The sequence below is a fragment of the Cupressus sempervirens genome, chromosome 8 (assembly GCF_028749045.1).
Source record: "Cupressus sempervirens isolate cs-2001-9-10 chromosome 8, ASM2874904v1, whole genome shotgun sequence".
NCBI classification, from domain to species: domain Eukaryota; kingdom Viridiplantae; phylum Streptophyta; class Pinopsida; order Cupressales; family Cupressaceae; genus Cupressus; species Cupressus sempervirens.
In genome coordinates this window covers 465,858,293-465,875,874 of record NC_143125.1, presented here as the reverse complement: position 1 = coordinate 465,875,874, position 17,582 = coordinate 465,858,293, and the positions used below count along the sequence as shown (strand labels likewise).

Below are 17,582 nucleotides of genomic sequence, written 5' to 3'. Positions count from 1 at the left end.
AATTGACAACATTCTTGACAACATTCTTCATGAGTGGAACATGCATGAGCTAATGCATTGTTTATTTTATTATTTATTTAATTCTGATATCTTTCGTGTTTTGTAGATATCTCTACATCTCCTCACCATATTCAGGCCATCAAGCTGGTGATTCCTTGGTGCTTTCAGATTAAGATGCTTTACACCTTCACCACATACTGGCATCTTAGCCTAGTGAAATCCTTGGTGTTCTGGTTTTAATATCTTCTCTCAAACAAATATAAATATATATATTAGGATTGATTCCTCTTGGAAAGACAACATTTATGCAAACGAATTTCAGAGTACTTCTATTGAGTCATCTCACATATACGATTATAAAATGGATGAAAAAGTTGACAGACTTTCGTGCTTAAACAATATCATATTGTCACAAGAATATACGACAGACTGTCACAAAGGAAAAAATAGGTAACCATAGCAAAATACATATATGTAGATATTCGATTGGTATGGAAACAAAACAAATTATTCAAGTTTAATTGGCTCCACATGGAGGTCACGGCTCACAACTGGCATAGCAATAGGAAAATATTATGGATCAAATGCGTAGAAGTTATTCCATAGATACTATAGTATGGAAAGGAAAGTTCAGGAAAAAACAACATTTGTTGGCATAAGATTTATATTCTATCATAGCATAGAAGAATGACATGGCAATGATCTTACGTGAAGCTTTTGTGACTTCCGGAAGGCGCTGTGGTCGGGTACGAAAAACCCCACGGCTTGCTCTGATTTCCGCGGCCAAGAAGGTAAGAGGAAATCGATAACAATGAAGTCGGTATATGCATTAAGGCAAACATATTTTGTTTTCAATCGCTCAGGAGAAAGGCACCGTTAGCAGAGAAATAAAGAGTTGATGGAAGTATATCCAATATGATTTAAGATGTTCTCTTAAACGGAAGGAGCTCGACTCTTCAACTCCCTTCAGTTACAAGAAAAATCCCTACAAAAACCCAAGATGACCATTCCAATTCCAAATATTAAATTGGCTAAGAAGAGAGAAAAGAATAAAAGAAAAATAAGAAGTTGAAAAGAAAAAATTGGAAAATTATAATTTGAAATTTATAATAATTCAATTAGTATAAATCAAACATTTTTATAATGTACAACTCTATTAAATTATTAAATGATAATGGGGCCAAATCATATTTATATTATATGCATGTATTTAAATTATTATTAAAATAATATGACGGAAGTTAAATTAAAATCCTTTAAAATTCGTTTAATATTTTAACTCAATTATTTTAATTAAATTAATTATTTAAATAACTCATGCGGTTCCACAGATGTATCTTGTTTCAAATCGCTAGGTCCTCTACCCATTTGCCCAGTGATGGTGATGCCCTGCCTAATTCTTTTCTGACAATGCTTCCATCCCTTTGATATGCTTCCTGCAAGGAATTTCTCCGTAATTAAATTATAAATTATTTAATCATAAATAATCATAACAGTTAGCCTTTCATCTTAATTCCATGAATTCGCAATTAATGATCAACAAACATGTCATCTTCACTTGAAATCATAACGACTAACTAACTGCCAACTGACTTCATGCGAACCTCAACAACTATATTTCAAGCTAGGTCAAAAATTGGGATTTAACATTTTAGGCCCATTAAAAGAAAAAAATAACAATGTCAAGTATCAAGAATCAGCCATCATTGATCAAGCATCATCATACAAGTCTTAAAAGATGTCATCACCATCCTTATTAGATGATGTAAGTATTAGTAAATTAGAAGAATCATAGTGGCACTGATATTGGAACTAACAGTGACAAATACATAGTGTATAAAGTTTAATTACAATATCTAAACATAATAACAGGCATTGTATATTGAATACATCATCCCCACCTGAATAAAGATTTCATCTTCCAGAAATAAGGAAAACAAGTAAGCATCGAGTAACTTTAAGAGAGATTGTACAATTTTTGAACAATATTATAGATGAGGACCAATAGATAAACTTGGCAGTAGAGTTCACTATCTCAGACTTAGAGACTATGTCCAAAATTAAACAAGTTCTATAGGCAGTGTTACATCCCAAAATTTTCCTCATTTAAAATAGCCTTATAGCCGTTGTATTTGTTTTTCATGTGAAATATAAGTGGTTAGTTAAAACAGTTGAATGTTATGATCTTGTGAAATGGAAATCACAGTTGACCGTTTGTTTCATGTGAAAATGAATACTTATATTTTAAGAAATTAATAAATGTAGTACTTGTTAATGGTAATGGTGGTTAGCCGTTGTGACAATTATGAATTACTTTTGTTTTTAATTATCGTGACTTTAAAATGTGGGAATATGTTATTATTGTGGAAATATTCTTTCTGGATGCAGGAGCAGATGAAGGAGGGGAAAGCATTGCTAAATGGGATTTAAGGAATGGGGCACCAAAAAGGTCCGTTGACAGGCCATCAGGTATGGGTTTTAACCATCTTGGTGAAGGATTTAACGGCTAGGCAACACAGAGTATACCTTGGACAATCATGAGCTACCTGGTTGGTTCTTAATACAAGAAAAACATAACATTTAATAGCATAAAAAAAATTGTTACCTTCTTTTTATTTTGAGACCGTTCAGTGGTCGTCAAGATATAACTCTATATATTGACACCATGATATTTTTAACATCTATAATTGCACCTACATGTATATATGTGTGTGTTTGTGTGTGCGTGCACAATCAATATGTTGAAAAAATGAATTATATGATTCAAAATTGTACATGCATATATATATATATATATATATATATATATATATATATATATATATATATATAAACATGATGCCAATATATTTGATATATAAATTATGAGAAATCATATCAACATTATTCCTTTTAAAATTTATAAATTTTGGAGGAGTTACTTGTGATTGATGGATGGCCATGCACTGTCACTTCTTTTCTTGTAACTAAGGGAGCATGCGTGTGATGTATTTAACATTCCCTGCTGCCGGAGAAAGGCTGTCTCTCTCCTCTATTCACATTTTCGGCTCTGAGTTTTATCTAGCAAAGAATTCATTCTCCTCCTCTCACTGCAACTTCCATCAGAAGTATATCATTATTTTCTATTACACATTGTGATATCCCGAGCTGCAGGATAAGCCATACCATTTGGTATCAGTACAAACCTCATTTCTTGTGATGGAGCTTGTGATTTCGAGCTGCGATAACAGAACACAAATACCATTCTCAGGTCATGCAACCATTTGCTCAGTTTATTTTCATATGTTCTTTGTCTTTCTGGTTGTTTCAAGATGCTTATCTATGATGAAATTGAATGACTGTAGTATCAATAAGCATCCTCGATCAGGGATGAGGCAATACTGGCCTTGAACAAAGGCCTTTGTATGATGATTTAGAAAGTATAGAACTATTTTATCTCATTTATTACCATGCCTTTTTGGTGGTGATAATCATATAGACTCACACTGCCATAAATAGTTTGGCACCATGCGAGTGTTTAGCAAGCACATTCTAAAATGCATACTATGTACATTATATAAGGATCTAGCTCTGATATATTTCATGAGGCATCGATCTGATTAGAAAAGGATTGTTATTTTAGTTTGGTTAACTTATTCTTGTGTAACGAAATCAATAGCTTTTCATTCTAAGTAACGAATATAACTACTTTTATGCCATTCTGTTATAAAATCCAGTTTTATCTTAGAAGATGCTTCTTTTAGCTTTAGGAATAATGGTATGTTACATATGGTATCAGGTTGCTGGGTTCAACTCTGAACCTTGGGCTCATCACTTAACCATAGTAGGAAAATTGAAAACTAAATATTTAAATGTTAGCAGGATGTATATCTGAAAGACTCCTTGCAAGAAACCCTGACATCCCATATTCTTTTATCTGATAAAGGACATGCCGAAACATGATTATTCCTATTGCTCCATGCCCCAGGATGACGAAACCTTAGCACTTGCCTTGCAGCGAATAAAGAAAGAAAAGGACAGATGGACTCCTGCTAGGAAGACAACACTTGTTTTTCTGAGTATTGATTGCAATTTTAATAACACTGCTTGTTTATAGTATGTGTCTTCCAAATGCAACATCCTCTTAGATTTATATCGAGAATAGGCAATGAATAGACATGTCCCTTTGTGGGACATGTTTATTCTATAGTCAGATAATTAATAATATATATATATATATATATATATTTCTCTCATATATTTATATCTCATATAATTATATATATGTTTTTCCGATAGAAGTTATCAAACATCAACTCTCCCTCTTAGCTGGGGAGGATAAACACAAGACAGATATTATACCATTGGTAATATTAGGAATGACAATTTTTAAGGACATCCCATTTAAAATCTCAGAAGTTTTCAACTATTTGATATCACGAGTATTGGTCTTCCAAAATATCAACACATGATATTCACCTAGTATCCAAATAAGGTTTGATATGACATCTGATATCAAGAGTATTGGCCTCCCAGAATATCAATGATATTCATCGAGTGCTGAAAAGGTTTTGATATCACATATGATATCAAGCTCTCCCTAGATATATGTTTTTTAAAATGTTTTCATTTCTAATATTATTACTACTATTACTCTAATTGCAAAATGTTCAAAAATTCTTTTAATATTTACTTTCTAGAAGAACTTAGAAAAAGGGGTCATGAATGGTGAGAAAAAATAGAACTATTGGAGTAGGAGGAAAATCCGTTGGTTTTATAGATCCTGAGGATTCGAGTCCCTCTATCCCCAGGTTATCTGTTTTATTTTCGATTTGTTGGGTGTCTTATAACATAAGAAGTTTTGATTGTATGATTAATGTCTGCTTGTCTTCTATATACATCTTTGTATATAATTGTATATAACATACAATAAATAATATACTATATATATATAATCATATTTTCTAGTTACTTAAAAAAACGTTTATATATCACATCTGATATCAAGAGTATTGGCCTCCCAGAATATCAATGATATTCACCAAATACTCTTTGAGTAATGGCCTTCCCGAATGTTGAGATGCAAGACGTTCACCATATAATCAATTTGTTTGATCTCATAATACAAGTTACTGTAAGATCGTCACCTTACAATAACTTTTGCAAATACAAGTGATATTATTTGTAAGTCGCCACTTCCTCATGATGTACACATGGGGTAGGCCCATTAAAATCACATAGCCACGAGGTATATACATTAATCATAGTCCTCTTGACTGCTACAATTTATTGATCACTGAAGAATCCATTACAACATGGTTTATAATTGAGATCATCGAAAGTTGACTGAATCATATCCTTTGTCTGCTCCCTCTCTTTTGAGGTTGCCTCTAATGAAATGACAGGCCCCCTCTGAATCTCAATCTCCTTCTTGCAGTAACATTCTCAGAGGAAAAGATCAAGCAAAATAACTCTTATAGAAATACAAAAGAGAGAGAGAATAATATACATAAATGTTTGATTGAAATATAATATATTCACATAATGAATCTCTTTATATTTCATAAACATTATCAAATTAAATATTGTCTTAAATCATATGCCACATATATTCATAAGTATAATATCTCATATAATATTTATTAAACACAAAGGAATATAAAATCATTACTACCATTAATGAATACCTTATTACTTACCTATTCTCATGTTATGTCTTTTTCAAATTCTCCTTCCAATGAAATCATCAATGTATCAGTTCACCCAAAATCAAATATCACAAGGTATGGGGTAATATTTGTTTCTATATCCATAACTTAGCATTTGATTAACCCATTTCAATCTTAATTCATTCATCTTCCTTTGTCCACGAGATTAGAATAATATCTTCCATTTACTAAGGGTTCAATGCTTGACGTGTCCCCCTCTTTTGTCCTAGTCTCTTCAAAGTGTCTACAGACATGATCAGCGAATCGGTTATTAGGTTGTGAATCTCCTATTTGTATTTCATCGTCTTCATACTACAATTAACTTGTCGACTTTCTTCACACTATACATATCTCATAATATTCTTAATTTAACATGTACGATGGCGAGTGACTTCTTATAACTTTGATCGTTGAATTAATTTTTCGAAGTCACCGTTCAATATGGACCCCATACATACCAAATCTTGTATGCTGACTTTTCTCTCAAACAAAATCAATTCAACCTGTATCATTTATTTTCAACTGTTGAATATGTAATTTATTTTCTCCTTAGAAGGACAAGGACTTCTAACAACCATATTGCATCATGCAGAAACACAAGGACTCATATTCTGTCACCACTCATGCAATTGTGGGTTTGTATAACGCAATTATAGTTTACAAATTGTTAAAGACTTATTATTATATTTGTATTTTTCCGATTCTATTCATGTCGTGAGTTGAATACAAGCTTTAGGCGATGTCAGTTCAGAATAGACACTTGTTCTACTAGCCAGATGATATTTATTGCTTCAAAGTGTGAAAGACACTTCAGCAGTATAGATATGTCTGTCTGCTTATTTGCAGTGGCCTGACTTGAATTCGAATTTAGATACCCGAAGTCATGCTGTGATTTAAGATCTAGCGCAAGGTCATTGTTAAGTCACAATCTCAAAAATCAGTAACCAAAGAAACCATGCATTCACAGTAGTGCCCAAATACACTACGTGCAAAGTTTTCTTCTCCAATTAGACTTGACTTGCATAGAAGAAACGTTGCCCGACTATAATATCTTTTGTACATTTGCATCTAGGCTCTGATACCATGTTTTTTTGAGGGTCGATTGCAAATGTAATAACACTGCCTGTGTATGGTCTGTGTGTTCCAAATGCAACATCCTCTTAGATTTATATTGAGAATAGGCAATGAATAGACATGTCCCTTCGTTAATTAGATAATCAATAATTTATTTAATCATTTATATATATTATTATATTAATTTCTCTCATATATTTATATCTCAATTATATCTCATATAATTATATATATGTTTGTCCTACAGAAGCTATCAAACATCAACGTCACTTAGAAACAAACTTATTGAGGCACGAAATGCCTGATAAACTAATCCTCTAATGATCTTTAGTAAAACATGGATAGGGCAAAATAAGTCCAAGAATGAAACTGAACAAAATGCCCACGGATAGGGTATCTGAAATTGTAATTGATAATATTTTTTTTATGTGTCCTTAGAAGAGGAGATTTTTGTAAATAAAGTTGTTATAGATGTAACCAAAATTTTTGATGAATATAATAAAATGAGCAACTAGCAAAACATCTTTGTTGTCTTTACATTCATCTGAGTAAACATATACATCTAAATACGTGCATGATATTGACTTAAGAAAATTTTGTACATTACAGGAGATTCTAAAAGAAAAGAAAAGAATACGAAACATAAACAGCAATTCAAACACAGTAGACAATGAAGTGACCAATGATGTCAATCCGCAGATCCCCTTGGATCTATTGCTTCAGGTTTTGCAAGACATGCAAACTAAGCTGGAAAACATGGAAATTAAAATGAATGAACTGATAGTCCAGATCGGGTGGCGCCAAGAGACACACTCCTCGATTCCACCTAGAACTGAACTTGAAAATTTTGGCCGTAGCGAAAGAGGTACTCAAGCCTTACCCACTAAAATCGAGAGACAAAAGAAAGTAGAGATAATTAGTGACTTGTCCTTAGATGTTAAAAAGATCAAACCTCGTAGGTTCTCGAGCTCTGAATTTGGGGAGGATGTAGAGGCCTGGTTAATTGAAATGGAACAGTACTTTGAAATCAGGAATTTTTCCCAAACTTCCAAAGTAGTATGGGGAATATACCACCTTTTATGTGAGGCAACACCTTGGTGGGGAAACACTTAGATGAAGCTCAACATTAAGACAACTGAAGTTACTTGCGACAAGTTCGTCTCCATTTTTAGAAATTGATGGTTACCCCAGACCTTTGTGATCATAAATTGTTAGACTTCCAGAACCTTAAGCGAGGAGATTTGTTTGTACACAAGTACTTGGAGAAGTTCACTCGGCTACTGAAGTATGTACCCCCGTACCAGCAAGACAAGAACCTGTAAATTCATCATGGATTTGAACAATAGGACTGTGGGAGCAGTGGATGTCCTCGCTCCATGAACTATGGAGGAAGCTCTTGAGAGAGCTGTCAGACAGGAGCACAAATTAAAAAGGGATGACTCTATTCGGGATAATAAGAGGAAAACTAGGTGGAACCTAGAAAGCTCAGATTCAGGGCCACATAAAAAGCAATTTAAGAACTGCAAGACCAAAAAACCAAAGCCCAAAGGAAATGGTAGTAAAGAGTTCAAGGGTAACTCAAATTCTAACGGGGGCAATAAAGGAAATGAAAAGAAGGACCACCATCAAGATGTTTTACATGTGGTGGGGACCATTATGCCAATAAGTGCCCTAACAAGCCAAATACCAATCAGCCACCTTGACCCCCATTACCACCACAACATGCCGTCTATCAACAGAGGATTCATCCAACACTAGATAGTTAGCAAGAAGAGCAACAACTAGGTACAATAGAAACTCCGAGTAAAATCTAGGGGAACCCTATTTCTATACTAATTTATACATGGGCAACTGAATATTTTATCTCCCCAAAATTGTTGTGTAGATTTCCTAAGAGAACTAGTTTTATGGAAAAATCGTGGACCGTTGAGTATGCGAACCAATGCCCGTTTGAAGCTTGGGTTGACTTTTCGAACTTCTCTACAAGAGTGAATTTGTATGTAGCACCTCTTGGGTCTTATGACATCATCATGGGTATAAATTGGCTTAGTGAAAATAAGGCTAAGGTGAATTGTCTTGCCAAGATAGTAGAATGTCTAGATGATCGAGGGAACCCTGTAAGCATTAAAGGAGTTATGCTTGAGATCAAATTTTGCCAGATCTCAGCTATGCAACTCAAGAGATGTACTAGGAGAAGGTGTGAAATCTTCGCAGTCAAGATAGAAAATTTAAAGGAATTGAAAAAGAACACTTACTAGAGTAACCGCACTCTAGAGGATGGAGCAATTGGAGGGAACTTGAAGGAATCCTTTGAGAATGGGTATCCATATCTTAAGAAATTTCAAGATATGTTTCTAAAGAGTTCCCTGATCTACCACCATCTAGGGTGTTCGATTTCACTATAGCTATGGTACCTAGGGCAGAGCCTATATCAAGAGCACCCTATTGGATGACCACTACTGAACTAATGGAACTTCAAATACAACTTCATGAACTATTAGATAAGAAACTTATTCGACCTAGTGTCTCACCTTGGGGAGCTCCAATATTGTTTGCAAGGAAGAAGGATGGGACCATGACGTTGTGCATAGACTATAGGATGCTTAACAAGTTTACTATCAAGAATAGGTATCCACTTCCTAGAATTGATGATTTAGTTGATCAGATGAGAGGTACAATTGTTTTTTCCAAGATCAATTTAAGATCTGGTTATCATCAACTCCGCATCAAAGATGACATCCATAAAACTACTTTCAAAACTTGATATGGCCATTACGAATTTACTGTACTTCCTTTCGGGTTAACCAACACCCCAACAACTTTCATGAACCTTATGAATAGCGTTTTCCAGGATTGTCTGGATAAATTTGTGTTAGTCTTCATTGATGACATTCTCATCTACTCTCAAAATGAGGAACATCAAAAGCACTTGGAGATAGTCCTATAGAGATTACAAGAACATAGATTGTATAGAAAACTATCCAAGTGTTCTTTTTTATCAAAAGGAGTTGCAATACTTGGGGCACATTATATCAGCTCATGGAATAGCCGTAGATCCCACTATGATCAAAGCGATCAAAGATTGGCTTGTACCTAGGAACGTGACAGAGATTAGAAGCTTCATGGGCTTAGCTGGAATTTATAGAAAATTTGTTAGAGATTTCTCCATGATAGCATACCCCATCACTTCACTCCAAAGGAAAGGACTGAAAAATGTCAAGCAACTTTTGAATATCAGAAAGAGAAATTAACTATTGCCCCGGTACTTAGAGTACGTGATCACAAGGTCAATTCTTGGTTATAATAGATGCATCCAGGGAGGGGTTAGGAGGTGTACTGATGCAGAAAGATCAATTTATTGCTAATGAATCCAAGAAGTTGAAAAATCATGAACATAATTATGCCCCACATGATTTGGAATTAGCAACCATTATTCATGCCCTTCAGATGTGGAGGCACTATTGGATAGGGAAACCATTTGAGCTCCAGTCAGACTATCATGGCTTGAAATATATTTACTTAGCCTAACCTTAATGCTCGATAAAGAAGATGGCTAGAGTTTCTAGCGGATTATGATTTCGAGATTAGTTACATTAAGGGCAAGGAAAAAAAGGTAGCAGATGCTTTAAGCCGACAAAGGCATATATCAACTATTGTAACAATAAATACCGGGCTTAGGAAGCAAGTGTTACAACACCTATTCAGTAACGACTTCTATAGCGAGATTAGCCAAGAAGCTCACAGAGATCCTCAAGACCCCAAGTATGGAGATTACCAACTAGAAGAGGATGGACTTTTGAGATACAAAGGTAGGATGTATATACCTAAGGTTTCGAAAGTCCGAAGGATGATTTCAGGATAATTCCACACAACTCTATATTTTGGACATCCTGGGGTGACCAAGATGTTGGCAGATATGAAACCCTTGTATTTTTGGAAAGGGATGAAAAGAGAAATAACAGATTACGTGGTAGGATGCCTTGGGTGTTAGAGAGTCAAGGCAGAGCACCGTTACTCAGCATGTCTACTGCACCCAAATGAGGTTCCTAAATGGAAGTGGCAGGTAATTACTATGGAGTTTATTGAAGGGCTACCCATGACTCAACACAAACACAACACCATTTTAGTGGTTGTGGATAGACTAACCAAAGTGGCCCACTTCATACTAGGTAATTTAATAGATGGAGCACCAGAGATCACTCACAAGTTCGTCAGAGAAATTTTCAGACTTCATTATCTCCAACAGAGATGCTAGGATAACGTCTAGATTTTGGTAAACTTTATTCTTAGCTCTGGGAACCAAGTTAAATATTAGTTCCGCTTATCATCCAAAAATTGATGGCTCAGCAGAAAGGGTAAATAAGGTATTAAAAGATCTCTTAAGAATGTATTGTATGGATCGACGATAACAATGGGAAATGTAGGAGTTCTCTTATAACAATTCTTATCAATCTGCTATCAAGATGGAACCTTTTGAGCTCTTAAGAGTGTATTGTATGGATCGACAATACCAATGGGAAATGTGTGAGTTCGCTTATAACAATTCTTATCAATCTGCTATCAAGATGGAACCTTTTGAGGCCTTATATGTCTGTAAATGCAGATCTCCCGTAATTTAGAACCAAATTGAAGACATAATCATCATTGGGCTAGAGATGTTAATGGAGATGGAAGAATGGGTAGTTTAGATCCGTCAGAGATAGGAAGCCGATGACAGACAAAAAAGTTATGCAGATGCAAAAAGACTACCCTAAGAATTTACATTGGGAGAAAAGGTTCTTTTACAAGTAAAATCACGTAAGAGCACTATCAAGTTTGGGAAGAATGCCAGACTAGCCCCAAGATACGTGGGCCATTTGAGGTGTTAGAAGTCGTGAACCTAGTAGCCTACAGGTTGCACTACCTCCAACCCTTGCCAGAATGCATGACGTATTCCACGTATCATATCTTAAGAAATATATTACCCATCATGAGCATATAATTGATTGGAATTGCTTGCGGGTGGGAGACCCAGGAGTGGTGGAAATAGAGCCGCTTAGAATACTCGAGGTGTGAAGGCTCGTCTTGCAAAATCAGAACTAACCTAGTGCAAGGTCCAGAGGGACTAGTACACTGAGGAAAATGCTACCCGGGAAGATTATGATGAGATCTTCTAGAAATTTCGCCACCTTTTCTCAAAGACTTTAACCAAAAATAAATCCTATCAAATTGTCATTTGAACTTTGGACTATTGTATTTAAATAGAATTTCACTCTTTTATATTATTAAGTTCATCGGGGATGATGGAACACAAGGGGAAAGGTATATTAAATCCCAATTTTTTTGTCATTTAAAATAGCCTTATAACTGTTGTATTTTTTTTCATGTGAAAGATAATTGGTTAGTTAAAACAATTGAATGTTATGATCTTGTGAAATGGAAATTACGGTTAACCGTTTTGATTCATGTGAAAATGACTTGTTAGTTGTACATCGCAATTCAACTGAAAATAAATACATGTATTTTAAGAAATTATAAAAGTAGTACTTGTTAATGGTAATGGTGGTTAGTCATTGTGACAATTATGAATTACTTTTGTTTTTAATTATCTTGGCTTTAACATGGAGGGATATGTATCATCGTGGAAATATTCTTTTAGGATGCAGGAGCAGACAGAGGGGAAAGCATTGCTAAATGGGATTTAAGGAATGAGGCACCAAAAAGGTCCATTGATAGGACATCAGGTATGGGTTCTAGCCATCTTGGTGAAGGACTTACCAACTAGGCAACACCGAGTTTACCTTGGACAATCATTAGCTACTTGATCGGTTCTTAGTACAAGAAAAACATTAAACAAATTAATAACAAAAAAAATTGTTACCTTCTTTTTAGTTTGAGACCGTTGAGTGGTCGTCAGGATGTAACTCCATATATTGACACCATGCTATTTTTAATATCTATAATTGCACCTACATGTGTATATGTCTGTGTGTGTCCGCACAATTGATATGTTGATAAATGCAATTATTTGATTCAAAATTACACACACATATATATGTGTATGTGTGCGCGCGCATACAACGAAAGGTGATACCAATAACATGATGCCAATATATTTGATATATAAACCATGAGAAAGTATAATCTTTATGTCTTTAATTTTGGCTCCATATCGATGAGTGATTGCCAACTTTATATCAACATTATTCCTTTTTAAATTTTTAAATTTTGGAGTTACTTGTGACCGATGGATGGCCATGCACTGTCACACCTTTTCTTGTAACTGAGGGAGCGTGCGGGTGATCTGTGTAACATTCCCCACTGCCGGAGAAAGGCTCTCTCTCTCTTTGCCCCCTTCTCTATTTGCATTTTTGGCTCTCAGTTTTATCTAGCAAAGTATTCATTCTCCTTCTTCGATCGCAACTTCCATCGGAAGTATATCATTATTATCTGTTACAAATTATGGCATCCCAAGCTGTAGGATAAGCCACACTATTTGCTATTAGTACAGACCTCATTTCTCGTGTTGGAGCTTGTGATTTTGAGTTGTGATAACAAAATGCAAATACCATTCTCAGGTCATGCAACCATTTGCTCAAATTTTATTTTCATATGTTCTTTGTCTTTTTGGCTGTTTCAAGATGGTTATCTATGATGAAATTGAATGATTGTAGTATCGACATGCATCCTCCATCATGGATGAAGCAATACTGGCCATAACTAAAGGCCATAGTATGATGATTTAGAAAGTATATAACTATTTCATCTCATTTACTACCATGCCTATTGGCTACTAATAATCATATAGACCCGCACTGCCATAAATAGTTTGACACCACTGCGAATGTTTAGCAGGCACATTTTAAAATGCACACTGTGTACATTATATGAGGAGCTAGCTCTGATATATTTCATGAGGCATCGATCTGACTTATATAGTGGTATTGTCCATATGCCATTGAGATAAGAACAGATTGGAGGAAGTACTTCTGATTGATAAATTTAAATTGCGTTACACACACTTAAATCTCCTAGGATACACCCAAGACTCGGAAGGTCAAGCATGAATGGGTGGGGAGGAGAAGTACTTTTGCAAGAACAATTGAATGTCAGTAATGAGAGTAAATGAATAATTAAAACTGCATTTATCGAGTCAGCTCATGGTTGTCCAAAATATATTTCGGTTGTCAAGTCGAGTGTGGGTGATCACGCTTATACCATGTCCATCTAAAAATCCTTGGCCAAGGTAGGTTAGTAACATGCTTGCCGCAATTGATCACTAGAGGTTAGAGTGCTAGCTAACAGAGGGGAGGGTGATGGAGGATATCCACTACCTTGTCTACTGCTTAGTCGACACTCTAACAGTGGGATGCTCAGGTCGCAGGATCATGGTGCCCCAAGCCTAACCCTAGGGTAGGGAGGGCCTTTCTCGAATGAGACTGTGTGGGGATCAGTTAAGGTCCGCGGTTGGGAGGTTAGGCCCAGCCAATGCTTCTCCTCTTCACCAGATGCCAAGGCTTGTAGAACACAATGATATTTCTTTGATACATGTATGACACTAGTTCCTTTGTACGTTCTTTATCTTGATTTAACATTTCCTTATGATGTTCCTATCGAATGTGTTGAGTAGTTAGTTATGGAAGTTAAATTAGTTTCCCTTCATGTGAATTAGAAAATGATTGTTATTTTATTTTTATTAACTTATTCTTGTATAACGAAATCAGTTGACAGCTTTTCATTCTAAGCAAAGTAATGAATATAACTACTTTTATGCCATTCTGTTATGAAATCCAGCTTTACCTTAGAATATGCTTCTTCTTTTAGCTTTGGAAAAATGGTAGGTTACAGGTAGCGAGGGGTAATGCCCCCAATATGGTTGAAGGGAAACTCCCTTTGCAAGGGTCTAGAGTTAGTACATCCAGAAGGGTTGAGGGGCATTTGGGGCAGCAACCCCAATGCGGTTGAGGGGCACCAGTACTCACAAGGGTCTGGGAGTGGCGCCCCATGCAGATTTTTAGGGAAGTTACCTTGTGCATTCCATGTCATGGTATAGCTTAGGGTTGAGGGGTGGAGCCTCAACCACAAACACCAAAGTAAGACCTTCAAAAGGACACAGATCTTCATAGTGCACATCATTTTGTATTCACTCACAATAATAGAAATAAATTTGTTTTTTCTTGTTAATACATTGTATTCCATGTTTTAGGATTTTGAGGCCAAATTGCACTTTTTATGGAAATAAAAAATAAAAGCAAAAGAAAAAAGTCAACATTTGTAATGGGTCAAATATAGCGTGCGTTTGCCCGAGATGGATCTGTACAGTTTGAACAGGACCATGTCCAAAACCACAGGGGACTGAATCCGGACCCTTATATAGATGAGGACCAGTAGGTAAACTTGGAAGCATAGTACACTATCTCAGACTTAGAGATTATGTGTAAAATTAAACAAGTTGTATATGCAGCTAGGGTTAATGCTCCCAATAGGGTTGATGGGAAATTCCCTTTGCAAGGGTCCAGAGTTAGTACATCCAGAAGGGTTGAGGGGCATTTGGGGTAGCAACACCAATGCAGTTGAGGGGCAGCATCACTCACAAGGGTCTGGGAGCTGCGCCCCTTGCAGATTTTTAGGGAAGCTACATTGTGCATTCCATGTCATGGTATAACACAGCATTGAGGGTTAGAGCCCTTACCACGAACCCCAAAGTAAGACCTTCAAAACGACACGGATCATCATGGTGCATATCATTTTGTATTCACTCACAATAATAGAAATGAATTTGTTTTATCTTGATAATACATTGTATTTCCATGTTTTAGGGATTTGAGGCCAACTTGCACTTTTTATGGAAATAAAAAAGCTAAAAGTGAGAGAAAAAAGTCAACATTAGTAATGGACCAAATTCATTGTGGGTTTGGCTGAGATGGATCCGTACGGTTTGAACAGGACACTGTCTAAACCCACAGGGGACTGAATCCGGACCCTTAACATGTGCCCAATAGGGACCAGGATCTGGGCTATGCAAGGGCCAAATTTGTAACATAGCTATATTATATATAAATGTAGTCACCAAAAGTTGTGGGTATGGGGATAGTGGACAGCTATGCAGTCCATTTTCCTATAAGGGAGTTTTTTGGCAGCTATTAACTAAATAATTTTATGAAGAGGAAGCATTCGACTGTTACTACTAGCATTCTAATCAAACAATAAATCTATAAAGAAATAACAGTTCTGGTGCTAGATTGTTAGTTTGAAAGGTTTAACTATAAAAACATTATGCTACATTTTAAATTTAAGTGGGATTTTCCAATGTACTGCAATATTAGCTTCAGTCAAAGTGTCTCAAATGAAATAAATGTTTTCAAGTCGGAGTTACATGTGGCAGATTATTTGACCAAAGTGCTGCTGTTTTTCGTGTATCTTATCATATGCAATGCTTGCCCCTGGTACTAATATTTTCCTTCCCTGAAGTGCAGTGGTAATTGGGATGTGAAGACAAAGATCCCACAACAATGTCAACTTTCAGGAATAAATTTGCCACCATATTTCATGGAGTGGATAAATTTGAAGGATGTATATTTGAATTTCTACAAACAACGGGTAAGTCTACTGTCATCATTTTTGGGTATATTAACTATTTGTGTGGTTAATTAGTGCACTCTGATTGATTGAATTTGTCATGACAGGCTGCTGGAATGATAGCAATGCTCAAGGGGTTAGGGATGCCAATTATTGGAACACATCATGTGGGCCTTGATGATGCACAAAACATTGCACGTGTACTGCAATGCATGCTTGCAGATGGTGCTACAGTACAGATCACTGCAAGGAGAACGGCAGCAGGACCATCAGGGGTGAAGTTCTTATTCAAGGATAGGATCAAATAGCCTTATCACAAATGTCAAGGTCCTTCGAAACTTTTGCCCTTCAAAGATATGATCACCATGGCAATGGCCAACACCGGCCAGTACTAAGGAATATACACATGAAGCATTATGGGTCATGCTTTAATCCAGAAAACAACTTTAGGGTGCATCTGGATGAAATCACTCGTGTCTAAAATTCTTTGTTCAACACCTAACTTGGAAATATGACACCTTGTACATTATTAAATTGGTGTGTTTTTTCTCAAATATCAATTTTTGTCACCCTCTTGTATGGTGATCAAAATGTTCATCCTCACCACCTTTATAATGTCTTGGGCACCTCATATTATCTAGCTTCTCACTTGCAGAGGAAATCGTACACAAAAAAGTGAAGGTTGTAGTTCTTTGGATCTCATAGATAGGGAGAGATGTTCAGGTAGAGCTTATATGGAATACTTTGAAGGTGTTTGATTAGTGAGAAGTCAAGCATATTGATCTTTTTGTACATTCACAGTCAATCGTGTAAACTTAGTTGACAATTTCCTTTCCACTCTACTTTACTGTGAGGATTTGATGACATTGGGTGCATGGGAGATAACTATATTTGGTGGGAAGTGGAGCACTACATCTGAGACTGGATGGTTTTGATAATCTGGATTTTGTGTAACCCAAAAGAAACACATTTAAATATACAAATTCCTACTCTAAAGTGAGTACTAGGAACACGGGCAAAAAAAAAGTTCTCATCTTAGACTAAAAAAGATGCCAGGTACGGAATTGACTTAAATATTGCAGACATGGGCAAGTGGCAAGGAAAGAATTCTTATTTGATTGTGAAATAGAGATTTGCCTACTAAAATCTTGAAGAAATGGTATCTACTCTTTTGGTGCCTGGCTTGACCACTTGATTTTTTCACTTCTAGTTCTAAAAAGCTTTTACAAATAGTTAAGAAAATGTCCCCAGCTTCTAAACATT

General features: G+C 35.7%; 1 protein-coding gene across 2 annotated transcripts in view; it reads left to right on the top strand.

Annotated features, from left to right (window-relative positions):
- The window catches only part of LOC149543253 (putative exonuclease domain-containing protein At3g15140), a 115,601-nt gene extending 98,445 nt beyond the window's left edge, over window positions 1-17,156 (top strand). For both annotated transcript variants that reach the window (XM_089798100.1, XM_089798099.1), the window contains 2 exons: window positions 16,217-16,340; window positions 16,427-17,156. In XM_089798100.1, the coding sequence (XP_089654226.1) occupies window positions 16,217-16,340; window positions 16,427-16,627 (325 nt within the window). In that variant the 3' untranslated portion in view covers window positions 16,628-17,156. The remainder of the gene's footprint in view (window positions 1-16,216; window positions 16,341-16,426) is intronic.
- The last annotated feature ends 426 nt before the right edge of the window (window positions 17,157-17,582 follow it).